The sequence below is a fragment of the Colobus angolensis genome, unplaced genomic scaffold (genome assembly GCF_000951035.1).
Source record: "Colobus angolensis palliatus isolate OR3802 unplaced genomic scaffold, Cang.pa_1.0 Scaffold206, whole genome shotgun sequence".
NCBI classification, from domain to species: Eukaryota; Metazoa; Chordata; class Mammalia; order Primates; family Cercopithecidae; genus Colobus; species Colobus angolensis.
The window spans coordinates 3,595,936-3,621,921 of record NW_012115222.1 but is presented as its reverse complement, the minus strand read 5'-3'; the positions used below and the strand labels follow the sequence as shown (position 1 = coordinate 3,621,921).

Below are 25,986 nucleotides of genomic sequence, written 5' to 3'. Positions count from 1 at the left end.
AGTTTGTAATGTTCCTGCCAAAATGCCATCTGTGAACTAAACAAATGTCTCGCTCACTGTTAGGGTAATTCACACAATATTGTTTTTGTTCAAGGAACTTATGTGATAGCAAATAAGGTGTGGACAGGGGCTCCCTGTCATGTAAATCTCTCATAGTACCATGCTCCCCATCACCCCGAAGCAGATGGCCTAACAGAATGACATGTCTTTTTAAGAAAGGTTTAGTCTCCTACCAGGTGGATGAAAACACTTTGGAGGTCTGAGATAATGTTCTCTCAGATGTATATTTTCTGAATTATCAACCAATACATGGTGCTGTTTCTATCTAGATTTATGGATTCAGGAGTCAAGGGATAGAACTTACTATTTCATTTTTTCCTTCTCCCATTCATCTACTATCTCACATAAAATTTGTTGATATTGGTTAACCCTATATCTCAGCAATTAAATTAAAGGATTTACACAGGAAAGATCAATCTAGGAAAAAATATGACCTTGATATTAAAACACATTTATTAAAATGAGGGTGAAAAATATTAATGAGAGAAATGTAAAGAACTGTGAAGCTTTTGAGGTTTTGCCCTACTTTCAGCTTATCAAGTTAGCCTATTATGATTTCAGGGCAGAAGACATGAGACTCCTGCATTAGAGACAAACGACTTCATTACTCACAGCAATAGTAGCCAGGGAATCAGCTTTTCCTGTACTGGCTCCTTGAGCCCCATTTCCCATACGGTGACATGAAGAGAGCCAGGCGACCTCAGCACATGCATTGGATTGTCTTATAGTAAAGAAACCCCAATTTTAGGGAACCTGAAACTTTTATAATGAGAAGCATGTTTGCCCTTTGCTCCCAAGAGAGATACTATCCTCCAAGGCAGTTCACTATACAAACATCCTCTAGAAGATACTCCAGAACAAAAGTAGACAGTACCTTTGTTGGTCAGACATGTGGATATGTGACAAGTCTATGAAGAATTGTCTCTCAATGGGAAGTTTTACATATTTTATTGAAAAATCTAAGAAATCATGTGAATCATGTACAATATTTTCTCACAAGAAAAATTTTAAGCTGGCTTTTGAACGTTTCACATAACTGTAAAACTTTTTAAGTTTTAAAAGGAAGAAAAACACAATGAAACTACCACAGTATTATATGATTTCTGTTTTTCCTTGTTCCTAGGGAAAAGGCTGAGAAATATTAGCAAATTTTCTAATTATGATTCGTGAGGCTAAGTACTATACTCTAATAAATCTGCTAAAAAGATACAGGGAAATGGGTGGATCAATGTTTTCTTTGTTAAAAATATTTTTAAAAAAGCTAAAATCTAGTGATAACATGTTAAAATAATACACATTTTTGTAAGATGTTACCATTTCTAACGATTTCTCTACACTATATCAACAGTGCAATTGTGATTCAGTGTAAATCATTACAGTGTTTCATTGTTACAATACTTGTGTTCAAGTACATGTTCATGAACATGATCAAAGTCTCTATTTTGACTTTTCCTTTCCATATCAAAATAAGGTTATAATTACAGCAGAATTTTTCCTATGGATGTCTATAAATCTGAACCAAATTCATAATACATTCTCTAAAAACCTGTTCAACACCATGAGGTTCATTATGTTTACACATCTCCTGCAGATAACAGAAAATGGGCTAATTCTGCAGCAGGACACCAAAAAACAAAAATGGTTTCTCTTCATATATACCTAAACTATTATGCTAAGTCAGTATACATTCTGGATAATTCAATGTTATTGGTGGGGAGAGAGTAGCACCTTAGAGATAGCCCTAACAAAACAACAAAACATTGTTTTAAGTATAATGATCTATTTTTTTCCTTTTTCTTTTCATTATATTACTGGATCCAACTAATTCATTCATATAAAATTATTTATGAAGCCATATAGTATAAATCAAAATGTTTGTGTAACCAAAACAAGCACCACATTGGATGTTTGGCAGGCAAAAAATAAATTAATTTGATTAAATTATATGTAATCTGATAATATTTGGTCTGAAAAACATGCTAGTGTGTGTGTTTATAAATAATGTAATTGCAAAGAGCTGTGATCCAGCCAGCCTGCTAGAGGTCAACTCTTCTGCTGCAGCTTTTGGGCATAGAAGTCCCTGCATGTTTCACAGCAGCGCTGATACCACCGCATGTCCTGACATAGGTTCTTTTCACGGATCACTCGGCAGTACACTGGCCACTGATCTCCCAGGCACTTGAAAGTCAGAGCAGCTGTGAAATAGAACGTAGTGAATTCAATCCATGCAGATATCATATATGTCAGTGAAAACAAACTTCAAGCATTTAAATGGGGGCAGATTTTGTACACTCTCTTTGATTCATTTTATTACCTTCTGGAATTTAAGCAACAAAGAGATATACACACACACACCTCCTATGATTAAAAAGTAAAGAATGAATAATATTTTTACTTATAAATGTTTTTAGGCTTATTAAAGATATAATTCCCAGGTTCAATGTGTTGTACTTTTAAGCGTCAGTTTCATAGCTTTCATTTAAGCTTCTTTTGAATTTTAGTAGAGAAAATTAAAAAGAAAAATAAATGTGCTCAATATATCTACCTTTATGGGAATACAAATTAATAAATACTATTACTGAGGTTGAAATTACAAGGAAACAGCAAAGCAAAAATATGCTCACAGTTATTTCATATTCCTAGTTTCCCCAGCTAACAGTCACATCTAAATGGATTATCTGGAGCTGTGATTTCAGGCTTCTATAAAAATCAATGCACATCATCACAAGTGACTGAGATTTATAGCAATAGTTGAAGTGTTTGAAATGAGAACTTGGTATAGAATATTTGGTCATGTAGACTTGGCCTCCCTTTTTGTAAAACAATAGTGTGTTCTGGAATGCATAATGAAAGTCACTCCTGCTACAATTATTTCTTTTGCATATGGGAATGAATTGTATTCTAACATAATTATTCCATTTTTAAAGACCTTAGATTTTCCTAACCATTGCGCTTCTGTATTTTGGGGTACACCTTCAAGGAATAATAAATAGAGAAAATGCAATTTTAATAAAATTTTCTTTTCATCCATTATTTTCTGCCACGTAACATTTCAAGGACTTGTTGGAGAAAGGAAATACACTGTAAAGTAATTGTTGGAGAAAGGAATTATACTGCTATTGAATAAATGGATTTAGTACATCTGCTCTAGAATTGCTTAACTTTTTGTCTTAATCAGTGTTATTTACCTTGAACAGATTATTTCTTAGAAATGTTAGTTAATTATTTGGCCCCCAAAAGAGAATTTTTGTATTTCCATGAAGAAACCAAGTTTTCTCATTTGACTGATTCTTATGCCTGGAAAAATACATATGACAATTTATCTTCTTACATTTTGGTAATATTATTTTGTATGATTCAAATTGTTCCCCTGGAGATTATATGCACAGGTTAAAACCAAAGGTATTAAACATAAATTAACCCACCGACAATCAGGCAGGAGTGCTGTTAAAAGCTACTAAGTCACAGATATAAATGTTAAATCATTCATTAGTATTTGTTATGCAAGTGTAGGCTCTATCTACTTAAAATATATACTCTAATTCTCAATTATGGTTTAGATTAAATAACAGAAGTTGGGAAATATATGAAGGCATTTTGTAACATAAAACAATGTAAACATCAATATATTCACTACTACTAGAATTTATTTTTTTATTTAGTATCATATTCTCAAAACTTAAAAAGAAAATAGAACTTCTTGTTTAATGGTGTAGATCCATGCACCCATTCTTCTTGAAAGACAGTTTTTAGTCTATGTCCCTCCAAAGAATAATTTGTACCCAGATCACAAGGAAGGCTATAAATCATGGAGAAATCTAAGGCTTACACTACAATCTCATCTTTCTGCAGATATTAACTTAATTGATATTTCTGCCATGGGACTGATCCGAGTTTTGGTTACAAAAAGTTTTGGTTATGAAAAGACCTGGGGTGGTGTGGCATTATTATTTCCTGGATCTGGCTCTGATTGGACAACTTTGGGAATCAAAGCAGTTTACGTTTTTAGGACCTTGTTTTCACCCACCTGACCATTTGGACGAAATCGTATTTAAATGGATCCAATTTAGTCCAAACCAAAATAATCAGTATAGGTTTACAACTCTCAAGGTTTAAAGTAATATATAAAATACAAGAAGCCATAAGCATTTCTATGTTTCTCAAAAACATCTTTTTTGTTTTGTCTGCTTACCCAGTCTGGGTGATGTTATGGTATTTACATTAATTTTCTCATTGCAGGGTTGAAGATGGCATGGCCTGTATGCTGCAGGTTTTTCTGAGGAAAAACATTCATTTCCATGTCTTCCTGTGATCTTATGCATGCATTGGATAACACGGGACTGCATTCCTTTGCCACAGGTAATTGAGCACTAAGAGAAATACAAGATTTGTTAAGGTTCTTTTTTATTTTTATTTTTTGCTGTTATTATTTTCTAGGTTTTGGCAACCTTCTCAAAATGTTTCTTAAAATTAAACATGAGCTGCAGCATCGACAGTCAAGGCAAAACATGGGTCAGAAACACTGATGCTCATAAACTGGGCACAATGCTGTTGAGAACCTCTGGCTGATCTAAGACAGAGTTTTGGGTAATGAAAAGGACATGAGAGTAAAGAAGGTTAAAGACAGTATGACTTGAAGAGAAAGAGAGTGAATGACACCAGTAATGCTTGAGCAGACAGCTTTCAAAGGTCTAATACATGGTTTGCAAACAAATAATTGATTCATGATTATTTAATTTAATCACTGACGTTCAGAAGTTAGCACATGTCTACTTTTAGAGCTGGATCCTTGTTACAGTCTTTAAATATACTCATCTGCCTTATTTTTTTCTGGCCTTAAAATGTTATAAATAATATCAAGATGTCTTAGCCAGATACGCTATTAAGGTAATTGCTTTTTCTTGGTAGATTAGGTGATGTTAGAATTATGCTAATAAAAATACTTGATAATCCGAATTTCTCAGGTAAAAGGTACTTTTTTTCTCTTTTTTATTTTTATCATTTAAACTTTTTTATTTTTATAGATTCTGGGGATGGATATATAGCAAAATGGTAAGGTTTGGGCTTCTAGTATACTCATCAGCCAGATAGTGAACATTGTACCCAATATGTAAATTTTCAACTGTCTCTACTTTTGGAGATTTCAGTGTCTATTATCTCTCTCTCTCTCTCTGTCCATGTCGGCCCATTGTTTAGTTCCCACTTACAAGTGAGAACATGAAATATTTGATTTTCTGTTTCTGAGTTATTTCACTTAGGATAATGGCCTCCAGCTCCATTCACATTGCTGTAAAAGACATAATTTCATTCTTTTTTGGTTGCATATTATTACACACACACACACACACCTGCTTTATCCAGTTATCTGTTGGTGGACACACTGATTGATTTCATAACTTTGCTAATATGAATAGTGCTGTGATAAATATATGAGTACACGTGTCTTTTTGATACAAGGACTTGTTTCCTTTGCATAGATACTCAATGGTGGGACTGCTGAGTCAAATGTTAGTTCTATTTTTAGGTCTTTGAGAACCCTCCATACTGTTTTCTATAGTGGTTGTATTTATTTACATTTTCACCAATAATGTATAAGTATTCCCTTTTCTCTGCATCCTCACCAACATCTGTTCTTTTTTGTCTTTTTAATAGTAGCCATTCTGACTGGTATGAGATGGTATCTCATTTTGGTTTTAATTTGCATTTCTTGGATGATTAATGATGTTGAACATTTTTTTATATGTTTGTGGGCTGCCTGTGTGTCTCTTCTGAGGAATGTGTGTTCATGTCCTTTGCCCACTTTTTAATGGGGCTACTTGTTTTTTGTTTGTTGAGTTGTTTCTTGCAGATTCTGAGTCTTAGTCCTTGTCAGATGCATAGTTTGAAAATATTTTCTCCCATTCAGTTAGTTTTCTGTATACTCTGTTGATTATTTCTTTTGCTGTGCAGAAGCTCTTTAGTTTAATTAAGTCCGATTTGTGTCTTCGTTTTTGTTGCATTTGCTTTTAAGGTCTTACTCATAAACTCCTTGCTTATGCCAATGTCCAAAAGCATTTTCTTTGGTTTTCTTCTAGGATTTTAAGTTTCAGGTCTTACGTTCAAGTCTTTAATCCACCTTGAGTAAATTTTTGTATTTGGTGAGAGTTAGGGGTCCAGTTTCATTGCTCTGCATATGGCTATCCAATTTTTCCAGCATCGTTTATGAAATAGGGTTGTCCTTTCCTCATTGCATTTTTTTTTGTTGACTCTGTTGAAGATCAGTTGGTTACAGGTATGTGGTTTTGTTTCTGAGTTCTTTTATCTGTTCCCTTGATCTGTGTATCTATATTTGTGCCAGTACTATGCTATTTTGGTTACTATAGCCTTGTAGCATAAAGTCAGGTAATGTGATGGCTCCAGCTTTGTTCTTTACTTAGGATTGCTTCAGCTATTCAGGCTATTTTAGGATTCTATATGAATTTCAGCATTTTTTCCCTAATTCTGTGAAAAATGACATTGATAATTTGATAGGATTTGTGCTGAATCTCTGGATTGCTTTGGGTAGTATGGTCATTTTGATGATATTGATTCTTACAATCCATGAGCATGGGATGTTCTTCCTTTTGTTTGTGTCATTTATTTATTTCATCAGTATTTTGCAGTTCTCCTTGCAGAGGTCTTTCACCTTCTTAGTTAAATGTATTCCTAAGTAATTCTTTTGTGTGTGTGGTTACTGTAAATGGGACCGTCTTCTTGATTTCATTCTCAGTTTGAATGTTATTGGCGTATAGACATGCTTCTACATTGATTTTGTATCTTGAAACTTCACTGATGCCATTTATCAAGTCTAGGAGTCTTTTGAAGGAGTCTTTAGAGTTTGCTAGGTATACAATCTTATTATCAGCAAACACAGATAATTTGACTTCTCCTTTTAAAACTTGGATGTTTTATTTCTTTTTCTTGCCTGATTGCTCTGGCTAGGACTTCTAAGTACTATGTTGAGAGGTTGTGAGTGGGTAACCTTATATTGTTCCACTTTTGGGGAAATGCATTCAACTTTTTCCCATTCAGTATGATGTTGGATGTGGGTATGTCATATATGGCTTTTATTAATCAAGTGCACTTTTAACCTATTTCTTGCATTTCAACTAAATGTTATTTTCATTTGTAAAATATTTTGCAAAGAACATATTTGATGTATAACAGTCTTTTACCAGGGAAATCTCTTGGTTTTATACATATATCACTAAATAGTTTGTCTGGGAAAACACCATTATTTTATGGTATCAAAACTATATGTAAGAGGGGAAATGTGCTTGTGTTTCTGAAAATAATGATTTATTTACTAGCCATATTATTTTCTGTGTAAAAATATGTAGCAATATTTTGCTTGAAGGGTTTATTAATACAATTATAATTATTTAAATAAATTATCTTGGTGTATTCTATTCTGATTACAAATTGATAAATATTTTGATTGTCATCTTTTAAATATACAGACATACCATTTTTAATACTTTTTTTCCTTTGTATTTTCCTAAGTTACTATTAGTATTGCATTCTCTTTGTTATCAGTTCTTCCTTTATGATCATCCTTGGGCTCATCTCTTTTCTTATTTTCCTTAGTAAAGGAAGCATTCTGCACAAATCCTCATTACCTCAAATCTAACGTACTATTGTTTGATTTGTTTTTAGTCCTCAGCCTGCCAATGAATGTCACATATTAATTGAAAATGCATTCTTTCAAAATTTATTTACATATATATGCTCCTTGGACAAAAATCTTTGGTTATTGAGTTTACCATTGCCTAAAAGATAAAGCCCAGTATCTTGCTATATCCAGGCTGGCATGTATTTACCTCTTTAACTTTATATTCAACTCCACCCTATTAAAAATAATTTGTTATTTTATAAACTAATTATTTCCATGCAATTTCTATTTCTACCTCTACAACTGTGCTCAGAGTAATACTCCTTTCCTAAATGCCATGCTGTTTTACAAAACTGTATCTCAGACTGGGTGTGGTGGCTCACACGTGTAATTCCAGCACTTTGGGAGGCCGAGGTGGGCAGTCACTTGAGGCCAGGAGTTCTAGAACAGCCTGTCCAATATGGAAAAACCCCATCTCTACTAAAAATACAAAAATTAGCTAGGTGTGGTGCTGCAGGCCTGTAATTCTAGCTACTGGGGAGGATGAGACAGAATTGCTTGAATCCAAGAGGCGGAGGTTGCAGTGAGCCAAGATCATGCCACTGCATTCCAGCCCGGGTGAACGAGTGAGACTCTATCTCAAACAAAACAAAACAAAACAAAACAACAAAAAAAACCAACACTATCTCAAATCCAGCTTCTCCATGAAAGCTTCCACATTATCCCAACTACCTATGCATATTTATGCAATATTTATAAATTAAACCATATATTCATATGTTGAGTCTACACTTCAGAATCATAGGAGAGATTTTTCTTTAAAGACAATGATGGATTTTAAGACATAGAATTTCTTAGTCAATAAATTCATGTGAGATCTGGGAATCTGCATTTATAGTGAAAGTATTTAGGTGATTATGCTGTGCAGTCTGAGTTTGGAAATTACTGGCTAAAAGTACATGTTCTGTATTTAGCACAGACCCTTTATATTGCTTCTTATCTGTAAGTAGTACCATATAATTCATCTAGTTTGTCGCTTCAGCTGCATGGTAAATTATGCAAGAGTTGTTCGCATGTCATGTTCAATAATGAAGCCTATATTTCTGGTATGACAGTAGTTTACTGCAGAATAATGGAATTTTATGTGCATGTCATCAACATGAATCTACAGATAACTTAGCTTTCTAAGTTTTACTCTGTATCTATTTCCGCAAAATATCTTTTTATCTGATGAATTCTTAGCTTTCTGCAAATGGCAGATCAAAGAACAACAAACTATGATGTTACGTCCTTTAAACCTGACTTTTTCTCTTAAACTTCTACATGGTCTGAATATCTCCAGTTCAGTGTAAGCTCTATTATAATTTCCATCTATTATAGGAGGGCTCTTTGACATGGTCTTTCTCCTTTAAAAGCCCTAATCTCAATACCACTCTGTACAATGGATATAACCATATAAATAAAGACATGCTTAGAAAAGTATTTTCAGGACAATGAAATACAGTTTAACTAAAACTTTTAAGGGATTAATATTACATAGAACAAAATGCTGTTCTAGTATCTATTCCTAAAAGTTCTGTAAATCTTGAAAAAAATCACTGTATTTGAGAAACCAAAAGAACAAGAGAAGCCTTAGAAAGATGAAATCACTCTGATGTGATAAAGAAGGTTCTCAACATTTCAAAGAGGCCCATAATTAGTCACAGACTATTCCTGACACTTTTAGTCAATCTTATATAATCAACTCCAAAGGATATGAGCAAAGCAAAATAACACATCGTTTTTCAGTATTATTGAAAATGACATAAAATAACAGCAGACACATGATAACTCAGAAAACATTATCTTAGCAGATAATGGCTGGACAGCACCTTTGATAAAAATTTGGGAACTAAAAAAAGATGTTAGTTGCATTTTATAGGCAAATTATGTTTTGTAACTATTTGGGCATAACCTGGAAATAAAAATATTGTCCAAGAAATAATGAAAGTTCTGTAACTCATTAAACTAAAACAGTAAAATTTTCTGTTTTTGAAACTAATAAATAATAGATTTGCTTTATTATTAAAATAAATAATCTTTTAGCTTTAGAATCTAATTTTCATTAGAATATTTTAATACGATATCAAGTTCTTACTAGTATTTTCTTTATAAAATATAATTTGGTAAAACTTTTATTACAAATGTATGGAAAATGGACAGTTATTTGAAATAGAACAATTGAAATCCCAAGGTATCTTCTAAACTATTATTTTTATTATAGAAGACAATATTAAATAATCAAATATCTTCTCAAATAATGTCACTGTGATTAAAAACACACCGACATTAAAGAAAAAGCCAAAATAATTCTGACTTCAAAATTAGGAGACCTGGCTGCTAATTATTTGCCTCTAGCAAATAATTTACCTGAAACTTATTTTTCCTTTTTGTTAGACAAGGCATTGTAGTAGATGATAGCTGCAGTTTCAGGTCTAAATTACTCTCAAAGTAAAATTCCAAAGATTTATTATTAAAAGTTACGATCATCTAAGTGGTGAAAATTTCTAAGTAGTGAAGCCACATAAGAGTAAAGACTCTAATCTCATTAACTATTATCCACTTTGCCAGCTCACAGTTGTGGCAAGTCTTTTGCTTTCTGCAAACAGAAGTCCTATCTAACATAGTCTTAAAATTATAGTCTGCTTGAATGTCTCACATCATTTCTTTTTGTTTTCAAATATTTATTGACCACTCATTATGTTCATGGTCTTGTGTAAAAAATAAAAACACCAGAGATCATTTACTATGGATCTGGTATTTTATTCAATAACATTTATTAACAAAACACAATGACATAAAATCAATGGAGTTGGAAGTAGATTACTACCACTATGGAAGCTGGGTAATTTCATCTACTTTTAGCCAGTTATGTAATATTTAAACAATCAGTTACACTACAAAGCCACTTTGTTGCTTTGTGATCAAAGGAAACCAATAGGACTGTTATGGGAAAGGGCCCCAGATCCAGACCCCAAGAGAGGGGTTTCTGGGCCTCTCACAAGACAGAATTCAGGGTGAGTCCTTAGAGTAAAGTGAAAGCAAGTTTATTAAGAAGATAAAGGAATACAAGAAAGGCTACTCCATAGGCAGAGCAGCGGCATGGGCTGCTCAACTTAGTATACTTATAGTTATTTCTTGATTATATGCTAAATAAAAGGTGGATTATTCATGAATTTTCTGGGACAGGGGTGGGCAATTCAAAGAACTGTGGGTTCTTCCCCTTTTTAGACCACATAGGGTAACTTTCTGATGCTGCCATGGCATTTGTAAACTGTCATGGTGCTGGTGGGAATGTGTTTTAGCATGCTACTGCATTATAATTAGTGTATAATGAGCAGCGAGGAGGACCAGAAGTCACTTTAATCACCATCATGGTTTTGGTGGGTTTTGGCTGGCTTCTTTACTGCAACCTGTTTTATCAGCAAGGTCTTTGTGACCAGTGTCTTGTGCCCACCTCCCACCTCATCCCGTGACTTAGAATGCCTTAACCTCCTGGGAATGCAGTCCAGTAGGTCTCAGCCTTATTTTACCAGTCCTATTCAAGAGCGAGTCTCTCTGGTTCCAAAGTCTCTGACAGTACTACTTCTGAAAGTTTTTCCTCCATTCAATACGAACAGGAAGAAGCTAGCACTTATGTAGTATTTATTATATGCCAGGCACTGTGGTAAAGCTCATATTTACTTTAATTTAATATCTTCATTTATTTTAATGAAGGCCATGAATACTATTATCCCTTTTAAACAGACGAGAAAGTAGATGCTCACATAAATTCACAAATTGCCTATGGTTTTACAGACAAGAAGTGCTGGAATTAGAGTTTTAACTTAAAAAATACTGAATTCAGCATTTGAATACTGAAGCACTATTTAATACTAGAAAATTGCTAATATTCCTTTTATGTTAAAATAGAAATATTTCCCTTTTCCACATACTGCCATGTTAGACTATTATCCTCCTACTTTACTGTTAAATTAAAAATTAATGAATTTTGAAAGCTTTTCTGTTTAATTTTTAGTATAACTCAGGTTATGTGGTATGAGGTAAACTTTTGCTCTAAGGACAATTCACATGCATGATTCATCTTTAGATAGGGTGATCATATAATTTATTATCCATATCAGGACACTTGTGAAATAAGTTGCTGATAATAACTTTTCCCAGACTCTAGGCATACTGGGACAGTCCTGAATAAACTAAAACATCTAGTCACCTTATCTACAGACAACCTACTGACAGATCATATATTAGACAATAAACACAAATGAACAGACACATGAAATACCTATTATATTCCATGTCTCTAATATGCTTTTACATAGAATATCTTGGTTATCTTTCTCATAACCCTAACAACATTGCTAATAGAAAGTGTGAAGCATGTCTTTCAATTAGTCATTCAACAAATATTTACTGAGCCAATGTGCCACCTCTGGAGACTGGGATGTAATAGTAAGCAAAACAGACAGGAACAGGGGCCCCCAGGAGCTTACATCTTAATGGGGGAGAGGGTACGAGCAAAAAAAAAAAAAAAAAAAAAAGAGGAAAGTACACTAAAGGTTACACGTTAACAGGTACTATGGAATAAATTAAAGCTGAGAAAGAGGATGAGAAACGTTTGGGACGAGGGGTTTTGTAATTCAAATGGGAAAATCAGGGTAGGACTCAAGGAGATGATAGAAAGACATGCCCCATAAGGAGAGACAAACCTCAAATGCAAGTCTTTTGATTCCAGATGTAATGTTATTTCTACTATCTGCACTATATAGTTTTATTCACATATTTGTGTACTATGATATTCTAAAATATTGAATAACAAGGGCAAATGAGTAGAGTGGACCTTTAGGTAGGTGTTTCTTCAGATTCCATGGCATGCTCTCTCTCCCCTTCCTTCCCTTCTCCCTTCTTTCAGTCCTGCTTTCTAATAAATGCTACATCTTGCTCTTCACATGTGTATCAAGTAATTTAATGTATATTTGAAACAAGACACACTATAGAGTTCCACTAAAAAACAAAATGCTAAAATGTCAACATCAATTTGCCAGCAAATTGGAAAGAAATACAGAGTTTAGCAGATAACTTGCTATTGAAATTTCTTTTACAAGGAAAATTTTCTGACTAGAGTATTTTAAAAAGAGAGTCTTGTATTTTCTGATAGATATTCTGTTCCCCAAACAGTTTAATATTGACCCAAAAGACCTTTGAAACAAAGCACCTCATGAATCAACTCCACATACAAGATTTAATTCTGAAAAGGAAACACAATCATGATGTCCCAGGTTTATTAGAGTAAAATGAAAGCAATCATCTTTTGAGCAAACTTAAACAGCTTAGAAAATAGGTCACAAGGATTTAGGACTTAAGCAAATTTTTGACATAGACAAACAACAAGGCACAAGGAAAATTGATGTTGATAATCCCTTTTCCCCACCAAAAAATAAGCCCTAAAGTCTCTGAAAGCAAAATTTGTTCTATTGCCTTAGTGATACTCATCAATTAAATCTACCTAAGGAAAGTACAATCTTCTCTGTACTTGGGTACACATGAGATAATTTCACCATGTAAACCAAAAATAAAATTCCAAGTCCCCCAACTAACTGAATGGACCCCTCCTGTCAGCCAAGAGCATTCTAGAAGTAAACCTGAAACACAAATTCAGGCCATGAATGGGTGGTAGTGTTATACTAGATAGGCAGACATGAGCAAGGCAGAAGAGGGACTCTCCCTCTCCCACAACCAGGAATGTCAGGCGACCATCAGGTGATGGTCAGTAGGTTGTTAATTGTCTCTCTAAAATAATAATTAGTTGCAGCCAGCACTTGGGGAAGGCAGTTTCCCTACAGATGGAAAAAAACCGGAAACTGGTGATCAGCAGCTTTCCAATAAGAGCTCAGGAATTGGGCAAGTGGGCTCAAGCATGAGCATTAAGAGGAAAAATGGTGGAGTTTAACTGGTATATGACCTCCTAGGAATATTAGACTAGTAAGGGAAGAGCACCTTAAGTGAGCACGCATGCAACTCCAGTAAACACACTGCGCATGCTCCACTCCCAAGTGCGAGCCAGCCATTGTGCATGTGGACAGCTCACCCCAAAAGAAGAATTGGGGAGAAGGAATGGAAGACCCCGGAAGCATGCCAACATATAACACCTCAAGCCAAAAGATCAAGCCGCATACTTGCCCTTCAGGTTACCTGCTTGGCCCTCTTCCAAGTTTATTTTCCATCCTTTCATTCCTGCTCTAAAGCTTTTTAATACATTTTTCATACACTAGCTAGAAAGAAATTATTTAGGCAGTTTGTGAGAGTCAGAGAGTCCTTGGTAAAGGCTTTCTTTTAATGAAAAGCAGCCCCCAAATCATTTCTTTTCTAAGAAAGAACAGCCTGTAAAATAGAGCTGCAGATATAGAAGCTAGAAGCTTGCATGGGTGAATGCCGGCAACTGTGCCAATAGGAAAAGGCTACCTGGGGGTCAGATATGTTCGACATGGAGGGTCCGTCTCCCTTTTTCTTTGTCAGCCAGGTGTAGAATAAAGGAACAGTCAACGTGATACCAGACAAGAGGAGAACCCATCTGCGTAATGAAAGATTAGGGTGGGGTGGACAGCTTCTTCCTGTGCTATGCAAACGAATGGTACACCTGGTCCGCCCAATCTCTCATGCCCTGTGTAAATCAGACACAGCCTCCTCAACCTCATCTATAAAACCTCATCTATAAAACCTCATGCATTTCACCACAGAATCAGAAGACCCACTCAGGAGTCCCTCTCTCTCTACGAGAGTTATTCTCTTTTCTCGTTCTTTTGCCTATTAAACATCTGCGCTTAAGCTCATTTATTGTGTGTCCGCCCCTGGCATAACACAACAAACCTCGGGTATTTACCCCAGATAATGACGCTGCTTCACTTTCACTCCTGCTGTAAAACTTGCCTTGGTCTCTCCTTCTGCCTTATGCCCCTCAAATTCTTTCTTCTGAAGAGACAAGAACTGAGGGTGCTGTAGACCCGAATGGATTTGCTGCTGGTAACAGTAGAACATACTCCATCATACCCTCCTCGCTTTGGAATTCAGGCATAGCTGACCAGCACTGACGTTAAAAAAGAGACCTTAAGATTGACAAAGCAAACTCTTTGTGGCAATAAGAATATGACAGACAGCAGGCCCCGAAACAAATTAATTTACTCCAAAACTTATTTTCTTGACATATTTTGAAATGGCCATGCAAAGCTTCTCTTGTGGGAAAAATCTATGTTCTGTAAAGAATCCCCTTCTCTTTCCAGGTCTTTTTCTTGATCCAGAAGAGAATTAACTAAGAATCTGGCACCTTTTTGAGTCTGATGAGAAACATTTACTATCTATTCTCTCTGAAGCCTGCTAAGTAGAAGCTTCACCTGCATAAGAACCTTGGTCTCCACAACCCCTTATCTTAACCCAGACACACTCCCTTCTATTGATTCCAGGTCTTTAAATAAATTCTTTCAATCCGTTGCCAATCAGAACATCTTTGAATCCACCTGTGACCTGGTAGCTCCCTCTTCAAGTTGTCCCGCCTTTCTGCATCAAACCAATGTACATCTTACATGTATTGGTTGCTGTCTTATGTTTCCCAAAAATGTTTAAAACTAAGCTGTAGCCTGACTACCTTGGGTACGTGTTCTCAGAACTTCCCTGGGCTGTGTCATGGGCTGTGGTCACTCATATTTGGCTCAGCATAAATCTCTTTAAATGTTTTACACAGTTTGACTCTTTTCATTGACAACCCCATATTTCTTTTATAATGAAATAAATCTATTACTGCCCTGGACATTAGTGACAATGTCTAAGATTGTATTAAGTTGTATCTATACTGTGGCTCACATGTCAAACACTAAACACGATAAAATAATTCTCAATAATTTGAACACTTTGGACTCTCAAAATGATCAGAGAAATAGTTTAGTGAGTGAGAAGTTCAAATAGAAATGTTAGCAAATCAATTTGGTAACAAGAAAAAGACTTAATCTTCTTTCAAAATGAAATATACCTTCTTAAACCCTATAGTCGTTTTCAGTCTCTAAAGCTTAATTTCCTGCCATTTCCTACTTTATTACCTGCCATTCTTATGCCAGGTAATAAGAGATGAATGACTTTATTTTACCTAAAAATAATTTAATCAAAATAAACCAGCTGAAAGGGAAATCCTTGGGGGACGTATAAGCAATGTCCAAATTTACAGAAGCGTAGAGTAGAAGTTTACTTAACTCAGATGTTTATATTTTTTCTACAAGTGACCATGGATGATGTAGTAACAGATACAGACATGAACTCTTACAAAATTATATCTACTAAGGTGATAGCACCAAGCAGACAGGGTTTGGCATTACTGAAAAAGATAGGCTCAGATGTCAAAATGATTTGACAAACTTATGGACTGGCCTAAACACAGACAGATGAGAGAAAATGAAAACATGTAGGAAATAAAAACACACTCAAAAAAAAAAAAATCTTAACAAATTCTCTAACTGTGACATTATTGTAGAAACAAAGGGATGAAATGAACTCTGAATAGTTGTGAAGTCCATTTCTTGGACAGACCAAGGTGTGAAATCCTTTCTTATATCATAAAAGATGAATGAGACATGAGACACTGCTGACAAGTTAAATAACATGAGAAAACTGAACATGGAAATTTCACTCCTGAAATTGTATTACTTATGGCATTAATGGAAAGTGTTGCTGAGATCTTCGCTTAATCCCTAGAAGAAAATCTAGGCAATACCATTCAGGACATAGGCACGGGCAAAGACTTTATGATGAAATCACCAAAAGCAATTGCAACAAAAGCTAAATTTGACAAATGGGATCTAATTAAACTAAAGAGCTTCTGCACAGCAAAAGAAACTATCATCAGAGTGAAAAGGCCACCTACAGAATGGGAGAAAATTTTTGCAATCTACCTATCTAACAAAGGTCTAATATCCAGAATTTACAAGGAACTTAAACACATTTAGAAGATGAAAACACAGCCCTTTCAAAAAGTGAGCAAAGGACAGGAACAGACACTTCTCAAAAGAAGACATTAATGCAGCTAACAAACATGAAAAAAAACTCAATATCACTGATCATTAGAGAAATGCAAATCAAAACCACAGTGAGATACCATCCCACACCAGTCAGAATAGTGATCATTAAAAAGTCAAGAAACAACAGATACTGGTGAGGCTGTGGAGAAATATGACCCTTTTATACTGCTGGTGGGAATGTAAATTAGTTTAACAATTGTGGAAGAGAGTGTGGTGATTCCTCAAGGATTTAGAACCAGATATACCATTTGATCCAGCAATTCCATTACTGGGTATATACCCAAAGGAATATATATCATTCTGTTATAAAGATACATGCACACATATGTTTATAGCAGCACTATTCACAATAGCAAAGACATGGAACCAACTCAAATGTGCATCAGTGATAGACTGGATAAAGAAAATGTTGTACATATACAACATGGAATACTATGCAGCCATAAAAAGAGATGAGATCATGTCATTTGCAGGGACATCGATAAAGCTGGAAGGCATCATCCTCAGCAAACACAGGGAAAGAAAACCAAACACTGCATGTTCTGACTCATAAGTGGGAGCGGAACAATGAGAATACATGGACACAGGGAGGGGAACAATACACACTGGGACCTGTTGGGGGTGGAGGAGGGGAGGGAGAGCATCAGGACAAATAGCTAATGTATGCAGGGCTTAATATCTAGGTGACAGGTTGAAAAGGACAGCAAACCACCACGGCAGACGTTTACCCATGTAACAAACCTGCATGTTCTGCACATGTATCCTGGAACTTAAAGTAAAATTAAAAAAAAAAAAAAAAGACTTTGGTTTAACACTGAAAAATAGGTGAATACCTTATAGAAGATGCTCAAAGAAATGTCCATTGACCTTGAGACATTTACAGATGTCATAGCTCCAGTATGTTCAAGATCAGTGAATGTGTACTGTTGAATACCTGTGGCCTGATGAAATTAAAGTTTTTCAAGTGTAATCTGATACATTTTAGGAACTGAGGTTAATTAGATCTAAAATAGCACAATGGTATAAAGAAGTTTTTGATGGGTCAAATGCTACACAGAAGATACGAAAGTACTCTGTTGCTAAATTTTCATTATTTTATATAGAAATGTTCCTTTTACGATATAGTTTAATATGTTTATCAAGATCATCTTCATGTATTCTTTCCCATAGTTTATATGAACACCATTATGCTTAGTAGGTATCCACTCAATTCTGGTGAATGATAGCAAATATGCTCTGAAATATACTGAAATAAGTAAAATGTGTTTAATTCAAAGGGGCTACACAAGCTCCAATAAATAGCCATCCACAAATTTATAAAGTGCCCAAATGAGACAAAAGAATAGTCAAACATGATGTCAATGGGTTATTCAAGACATGCACATAGTACAACTTGAATCTACTTTTGTAAAGTATAAAATTATCCGTCATTGAAAATTCATGAATCATATGTAGAAATTTATGTGATGGCTCATGGTATAACCTAGCCATAATCATGTCTCTGCCAAATTCACCAAAGAATATTGTTGTCTGCTGTGCCAAGAAGCAGCGTAGGCACTTCTGAACAACTTAATTTCACTAAACACGTTATAAATGGGCTATTCATAAAAGCCTCTGAACTACTCTCCTGTTGAGAGAGCAGACACTCATTCTTTCCATTGATCTCTGACTCTTGTATGGCTTCTGCACTGCATGGGCTCTGACATCCACTGGACTGTCCCACATGCCAATTTTTGATGTCTTACACTGTTGCTATCTGGCAAGCAGCCAACAATTATGCTGTTTTTCTGTATTTAACTTGCATAAACAACTATACTAGAATCGTGACACTGAGTCTTGTAATTCTTTCTTTGTAAAAATAAAGATTTATTAGTGCTTCTCAAAGTGAATGTGAAAGGAAGAAGTATAAGAATATATGGTCCTAGGCCGGGCACAGTGGCTCATACCTGTAATCCCAGCACTTTGGAAGGCCGAGGTGGGTGCATCACCTGAGGTCAGGAGTTTGAGACCAGCCTGGACAACATGGTGATACCCTGTCTCTAATAAAATAGAAAAATTAGCCGGGCTTGGTGGCGAACATCTTTAATCCTAGCTACTCAGGAGGCTGAGGCACAAGAATCGCTTGAACCCTGGAGGCGGAGGTTGCAGTAAGCCAAGATCATGCCACTGCACTCCAGCCTTGGTGACAGAGCGAGACTTTGTCTCAAAACAAACAAACAAAATATATATATATAAAATACATACACACACACACATATGTTTATGTGTGTGTGTATATATATGTGGGTGTGTGTATATGTGTGTGTGTGTGTGTATATATATGTGTGTTTGTATAAATATATAGTCTGTGCTAAAAGTAAATTATAAGATAGAAGCTCTTACTGATTGGCACAAAAAGCTCAAAAGAAAAAAAGATAAATATTTAATTTTAGTTATTTATTTCTAAGATGAAGTCACCCTCTGTTGCCCAGGCTGTAGTACACTGGCACAATCTGGGCTCACAGCAATCTCTGCCTCCCAGGTTCAAGCGATTCTCCTGCCTCAGCCTTCCAAGTACCTGGGATTTCAGGTGCTGCCACCATACCCAGCTAATTTTTGTATTTTTCGTAGAGATGGGGTTTTGCCATATTGGCCAGGCTGGTCTCGAACTCCTGACTTCAAGTGATCTGCCCACCTCAGCCTCCCAAAGTCCAGGGATTACAGACGTGGGTCACTGTGCTCAGCCAATAAATATTTTAGTGTTAGAATGAAATATTCTTCAACTGGCAGTTTGATATTTTACTTTAATCATGAAAACATGCATTGAGATAATTACTAACTCTACTTATTTGACTAACAACTGCTGTTATAGAAAATGTTCCATATTTGTCCATTAAGTTATAATTTGAAGTAATGTATGATTTTGAACATGGGGTTAAAGAAAAGACTTCCACATCTAGTCTTATACATTGAGAATTGATGGTAAAATGCCAAAGTTTAAAATTATTAACTAAATGTTAGTTTCTACCTTTCATGTCAGGGCTTCAGAAAAGTCATATAAGTACTGTTTCAGTACTAGCTAGTCATTTGTCACTCTGAATATTTAGATTACTTAGGTTTGGGGACTATATGGGAGATTACAGTATAAATAAATGTGTAGATTTAGGTTATATAATCTACTAGTTTGTCAGTGAGTTCATGGAACTATTAATCTGTGCATGTTAAACACATCCTAAAGGAACTGTAAGATTCTTCAAGCTGTAAATCCTATAAAATGTCATGTTAAATACTTTACCAAAGAGGCAGAAAACACAACAGTAAAAATATCACTCTAAGGTGTTTAAATTTTTGTTAGATTAAAAAACTCAACAGCAATCTGTTTTTTAATTCTTAAATTAAAAAAAACACTTCAGCGCATTTAGGGGTTAAAAATCATAATTCTCACACTTGGCCAGCACAGAGATTACCCAGGATTCCTTACTTCTAGACTATGCCAAAGATATATATTTTGGAGAGAATGTGTATTCTCCAGGCCAACAGCTAAGGAAGGCTCTGTAATGCTTTGCTCATTTCCAGCTGGCCTCTGTAAGAAATAGGAATTCCTAAATTAAGGGAAAATCGTCACTGGCAGAGCGCAAATGTTTTTTTCCTCAACCAATATAATAGACAATCTTACAGAACCTGATCTAATCTGTAATGATAAGTGCCAATCTGTAACAAGGTTAACAGCATAGACTTGGGTGATTTGTCTTTGGGAACAATGGATTATTCCAAAGTGGTTTAACAAGAGTGAAGTAGCATTCACAGTGGAGAGAGAACCTCATAAGGAAACCAAACGATGACTTCTACTGGAAATTATTAGCGCTGCATTCCTATTCATTTATGTATATGTTTGGCAGTTCCATCTTTCAACTTTTTAATAAAGTGAGTGTGAAACAAGCATACTAAAGAACAAAAGTTAGGTTTGTTTTTAAAGATTTGCTATTCATTTTGGTCTGTGTTTCAGTGTCTTTTTAAAGCAATTTGTCTGCCTTATTTAACACAAGGATATTTGGAATTGAATCCATTCCTAGAGGTCAGGCATTTGAGGGTGTTTTTTTTTTGTGTGTGTGTATGTGTTTAATTAATTCATTAATATTTGGATCTAACATTCAAACTCTTCTTGCCTCTTTAATGAAAATGTTTAAATATATTTATAGCAAATCAAGGAAATGTGTGTCACAAAATCAAACAGATTGCTTATGAATGATTTAGAGAGAACTGAATATGTTGTGAAAGGACTGTCAAAATAACCAAAATGTGTTTTATATCAAAGTGTACACTGATCACCACAACAATGGAAGAAAAAAATGATGTTTGCATTAAGAAGTAATTAACAGACACAAAGTTTTGGACATACTTGCAATTCTGTGAGAACTCAGATCAGAAATCAGTTTGCTAAAGTGAAAAAAGTGTATCAAGACATTTCTCTTTTATTACTGTCATTCCAGTGAAACATCTTCCCACCAGAGAGAACTTTTTGGAATGACAATCATTAAATTTCCTTTTCAAATAAAATACTTTCCATGTCTAGGCCAACAGTTGTGTGTCAAAAGTGGATCAGATCCCTCTGTGGCCAAGTGAGAGAGAAGTGTGTGTTTTTCGTTCTGATTTTTTAAATAAGTAAAGTCTTGATTTAAATAGCACAGATAGCATTAGATAGCTATATTTAACTTATTCCAACTTAGAATAAACTATGTATTTGCCAATTGGCAGAGAAAATTCTTAAGTGAGCTTTGCTTCTATCCTCCACTTCTTTTGTAAGGTAGATAACGGCTATCCAACCTAATGGGGGGTATTCCAGCCAAATGGATTCAAGAGGACACAAAAGTAGCCTGTCTGTTTCCTTGAAACTCAACTTTAAAAACTTTTTTTGGTCTCAAGTATTCTGATATTAAAGTCAGGGTAAATTTACTTAAAAACATATTTTCAAGTAGTTTGAGTTATGATATAGGAAAAGGTGAAGAGAGTTGTATGACTACTAAAATTATGTTGATTAGTTTAACTTTCATGGAAAATATCAGTGAATAAATCTTTTGTCGTAAAATATATGAAATCTTAGTTGTTATCAAATTAGAGTCAGAAAAATCAACCCATAAATATATACACTTGCTGTGTACCCCCCCGAAGTTTTTAAATATTTAAAATTTTAAAAAATACAATACTTAAATGTATAATACTTAAAAAAAATTTTTTTTGCTTACACATATAGTGCAATGGTCTGGTTGCTGAGATATTTTTGAGAAGGGTAAAGGAGTTAATATTTTCTTAATGAAATGGCAATAATGTAAGACAATAATTGCGAAAAACTAATGTAATCAATAAGTACCAAGGAGTTCTTAGGCTGTCACTTGTTGACGAAGCCCTTTGAGAAACTAGGTACTTCAGCTGGTCTTTGAGGATTTGGATTGTTGGAAGAAACACATTGTAGGCAAAAAGAACAGTATAAACAAAGACACAGAGGTTGTAGAAGTAAAAACTGCTCAGGCCTGAGCTTAGTGGGAACACCTGAGTTAATGAAAATGATGAGAAAATTCTGGAGACGTAGGTTAGGTTACAATACAGAAAGCTTTGAGCCACAGTATCTGGTAGTTGACGCAATCAATGGTGAATCTCTGGAAGTACTTAAGAGTATAGGAACGAATGATGCAACCATCTCTTGTGAATAGACGGAGCTGTGGGAGGAGGAGTATGCAGGTAAGGAAACTCTTACTCTAATTCTGGTGAAATATAGGAAGGGATTGTGGTATTATATTGGGAATTAAGAGTAACTGAGGCAAAACCCTACTTGTGTAAAGAGGAATAAGTGCCAAGGATAACTTCTAGCCTGGGTAGGTAGGGAGATGATTTTGAAATGTTTTGAAAAAAAAAAAAAAAAAAAAGGGAAACTGGAAGTGGGCTATAGTCTTGAGAAAATAAGATCAAGAATTTTGGTTTAAATATATATCTTGTAAAGATGAGGTCCGGGCATGGTGGCTCATGACTCATCTCAGCACTTTGGGAGGCCAAGGCAGGCAGATGGCTTGAGCCCAGGAGTTTGAGACCAGCCTGAGAAACATGGTGAAACCCCATCTCTACTAAAAATACAAAAATCAGGTGCATGTCTGAGTCCCAGCTGCACAGCAGGCTGAGATGGAAGGATTGTTTGAGCCCAGGAGGCAGAGGCTTGCAGTGAGCTCAGACTGCACCATTGCACTCCAGCCTGGGCAACAGACCGAGACCCTGTATCAGAAAAAAAATAAATAAATAAAAATAAATAAAAATGAGGAGTTATTGGAATGCCAAAAGCACTTTCCTAGCGCAGCTGAAGTTTGAGTTGAGACTAAAGATAGAGTACTCTCAACTCCCTGTGATTCAGTCCCCATCACATGGAATATTTTTTTTAAATCCTTTTTTTTGTTTGTTTCTCATGATTTCTCTCTTGCTCCTCTGAATAACCCTGTCTCAGTTCCTTCTGCCACAGCTGCTGCTTCTCTCATACACCTTTACAGAAGGAGTTTCTCAGAATTGCGTTTTTTTCTTCTCATGTTACACTCTCTACCCAGGTACACGTATACTTTGAAATTTTAAACACTGTTTAGGTGTGATAACTCAGAAATTTCTATTTCCATCCCATACCTCTCCCCTAATCTGCCTACTACTCACCAGTATTGAACTATTAGATGAGCACATTGAAACAAAACAGAATTCACAATCTTCCCTTTCAAACTTAATCTTTCTCCAGGGTCTCCATATCACAAAACTACCATCCATACAAGTTGCTTAGGCCAAAAAACTAACCTGGGAGTTCTCCTTAACACCTCCTGCTTTCTTACCTCCCACTACAGATATCAACCCAAGTTCTTTTCATTTTAACCTCACAAAAAATTCTCAAATGCAACGATTTCTCCCTAGCCCCACTGATACTACAATTTGAATATAGGCAGCACTTACATAGTTACTGTGTATGTGACACTATTCTCAGAATTTTCCATGAATTATTTCATTTGGACCCATTAACTTATAACAGAAGATACAGAATTCAAACCAGATATACTGAGCTATCTTACCTCTTCTAGTCCCAAGTCCTCAACTCTCTCCTGAAACTCTATAGTATTTTCACATCTCCCTGTATCCATAATATCAATCATTCTCAATAGTATAGCCTGAAAAAATGTAAGGATTAAAAAAGTAAGAGTTTTTTTTAAAATTGCAGATAGAAACTGTTAACAAGTTTTATAAAATTAAAAGTAATTATATAGATATGGTAAAATTATAAGTAAAAAAATTCATTTCCCGCAATGTAATTCAATAAAATGTTCTTTGTACATCTGTGTAGAAAATAAGATCAATGTGTACATTAATATGTATATGATTAATATACCTACAATAACCTTTGTTGACACTACATAATTCTGCATGATATTTACTTACTTAATAATAGGTCTTGGAGAAATTTTCTTATCAGCATGTATTCATCTATAAATTTTTTTTTTAAAGCTACAATATTCCACTGTTTAAAACAGCATCATGAGTTCTATAAATAGTTAATGGACAAACAGGTTGTTTTAATTTTTTGTTGACTTAAAACTACAGCAATGAGCAACTTCATAAATATGGTTAGCAAATTATGCAAAAACGTTCATAAGGAAAATCTTGTTAAACATTTTTTAAAATGTTCATAGGGAAAATTTTTGAGTTAAAGACTGCATGCATTTCAAAACGAGATGTAATTTTTTCACCTATCAAGTTAGTGTAAAAAAATGATAACATCCAGTATTGGAAGTGCTGTGCAGAAAGAGATATGTGAAAGCAATTGGACTCAGTTGAGTCTGCACCCTTTAAATGGAGCTTTCGGGTTGCCCCCGATATCCCTCACTCCACTTCTCCTGTGTTACTTCTGTGTGTGCGCATGTTTACTTGTAAACATGTTTATTAGATTTATTTATTATGCTCTATGTACTTATGCATATTTTGTCCTGTAGCACAGACCTGTAGATGTATATATTCCTAATCCATTCTGCTATTTGTGTTTCATTGACTCTTCATTTTAAGGACTTCAAAATACATTTCCTTGAACTATGCACATCATTGACACTGGATTATTACTTTTACTTGCATGGTGAGAGCACTTTGACATTCCAAGAAACCTGTTGTTACTTTGATACATTTTACAAACGTGGAGTTTGAGGCTAGGAGGACTAAGGAACTGTTCCTCTGCAAACAAGATCAACACCAATGTGAAACCCTGGTTGTGTGGATGCCGGAGTGCCATCCAGTCATCCTGAAGCAAAATCTCAAGGCCAGAACCCCCAGCTCAGGGTCCATGGCTCTGTTTATTAAAGAAATTTTGTTAATTTTTTTTTTTTTTTTCAGAATCTCGCTGTATTCCCAGGCTGGAGTGCAGAGGCATGATCTTGGCTCAATGCAGCTTTCGCCTCCTGGGTTCAAGCAATTCTCATGCCTCAGCCACCCAAGTAGGTGGGATTACAGGTATGTACCACCATCACTGGCTAATTTTTGTAGTTTTAAGAGAGTCAGGGTTTTGCCCTGCTGGCCAGGCTGGTCTTGAACTCCTGGCCTCAATTGATCTTCCTGCCTGGGCCACCCAAAGTGTTGTGATTACAGATGTGAACCACTGTGCCCAGCCTGTTTGTTACATTTTAAATCCAAAGACCTCATGCGATATCTTTGTAATTGGCTGATCATTTGTATATTTTTCTTGCATCTTAAACTTGTATTTCTCTAGTTATCCTGGTTATCTGGTTATGTCTATCTCTGGATAGGCTCTATTAGTTGATGAACACATATTTCACCATATCTAAGCAAAATACACTCAGTGTTAAGACTACTGCTTATAATTTTATAAAATTATCAAATTCTCATATTTTTTCATGTGAACATACCTCCCCACCCCCTGCAACATTGAATCCTTTTGAGTTCAACATCACAAACATGAGATTTAGCATGTATGCTCCATCCTTCTATAAAGAATATCAAAAGTAACTCCATCACATTTACTTTCTGAATTAATTTGAGATATGATTTTGGAGATGAAATTATAGATTTCCAATTATGCTGCATAAGAATAATAATTATTATTATGCAAAGATATGCATCATGATAACAGAAAATAAATCACTATGGTTTGGCATGGAACACAACTGTATGTTATACACTACAAACCTGTAGGGGTTGGGA

The 25,986-nt window shown here is 35.1% G+C and overlaps 1 protein-coding gene across 1 annotated transcript in view; it reads right to left on the bottom strand.

Moving 5' to 3' along the window:
* Positions 1-649: 649 nt before the first annotated feature.
* Positions 650-25,986, bottom strand: part of ADAMTS19 (ADAM metallopeptidase with thrombospondin type 1 motif, 19) — a 285,046-nt gene continuing 259,709 nt past the window's right edge. Inside the window, exons 23-24 of the mRNA XM_011942132.1 lie at positions 4,253-4,430; positions 650-2,255 (exon numbers count right to left, since the gene is read on the bottom strand). Coding sequence (XP_011797522.1) covers positions 2,104-2,255; positions 4,253-4,430 — 330 coding nt within the window. The 3' untranslated portion in view covers positions 650-2,103. The remainder of the gene's footprint in view (positions 2,256-4,252; positions 4,431-25,986) is intronic.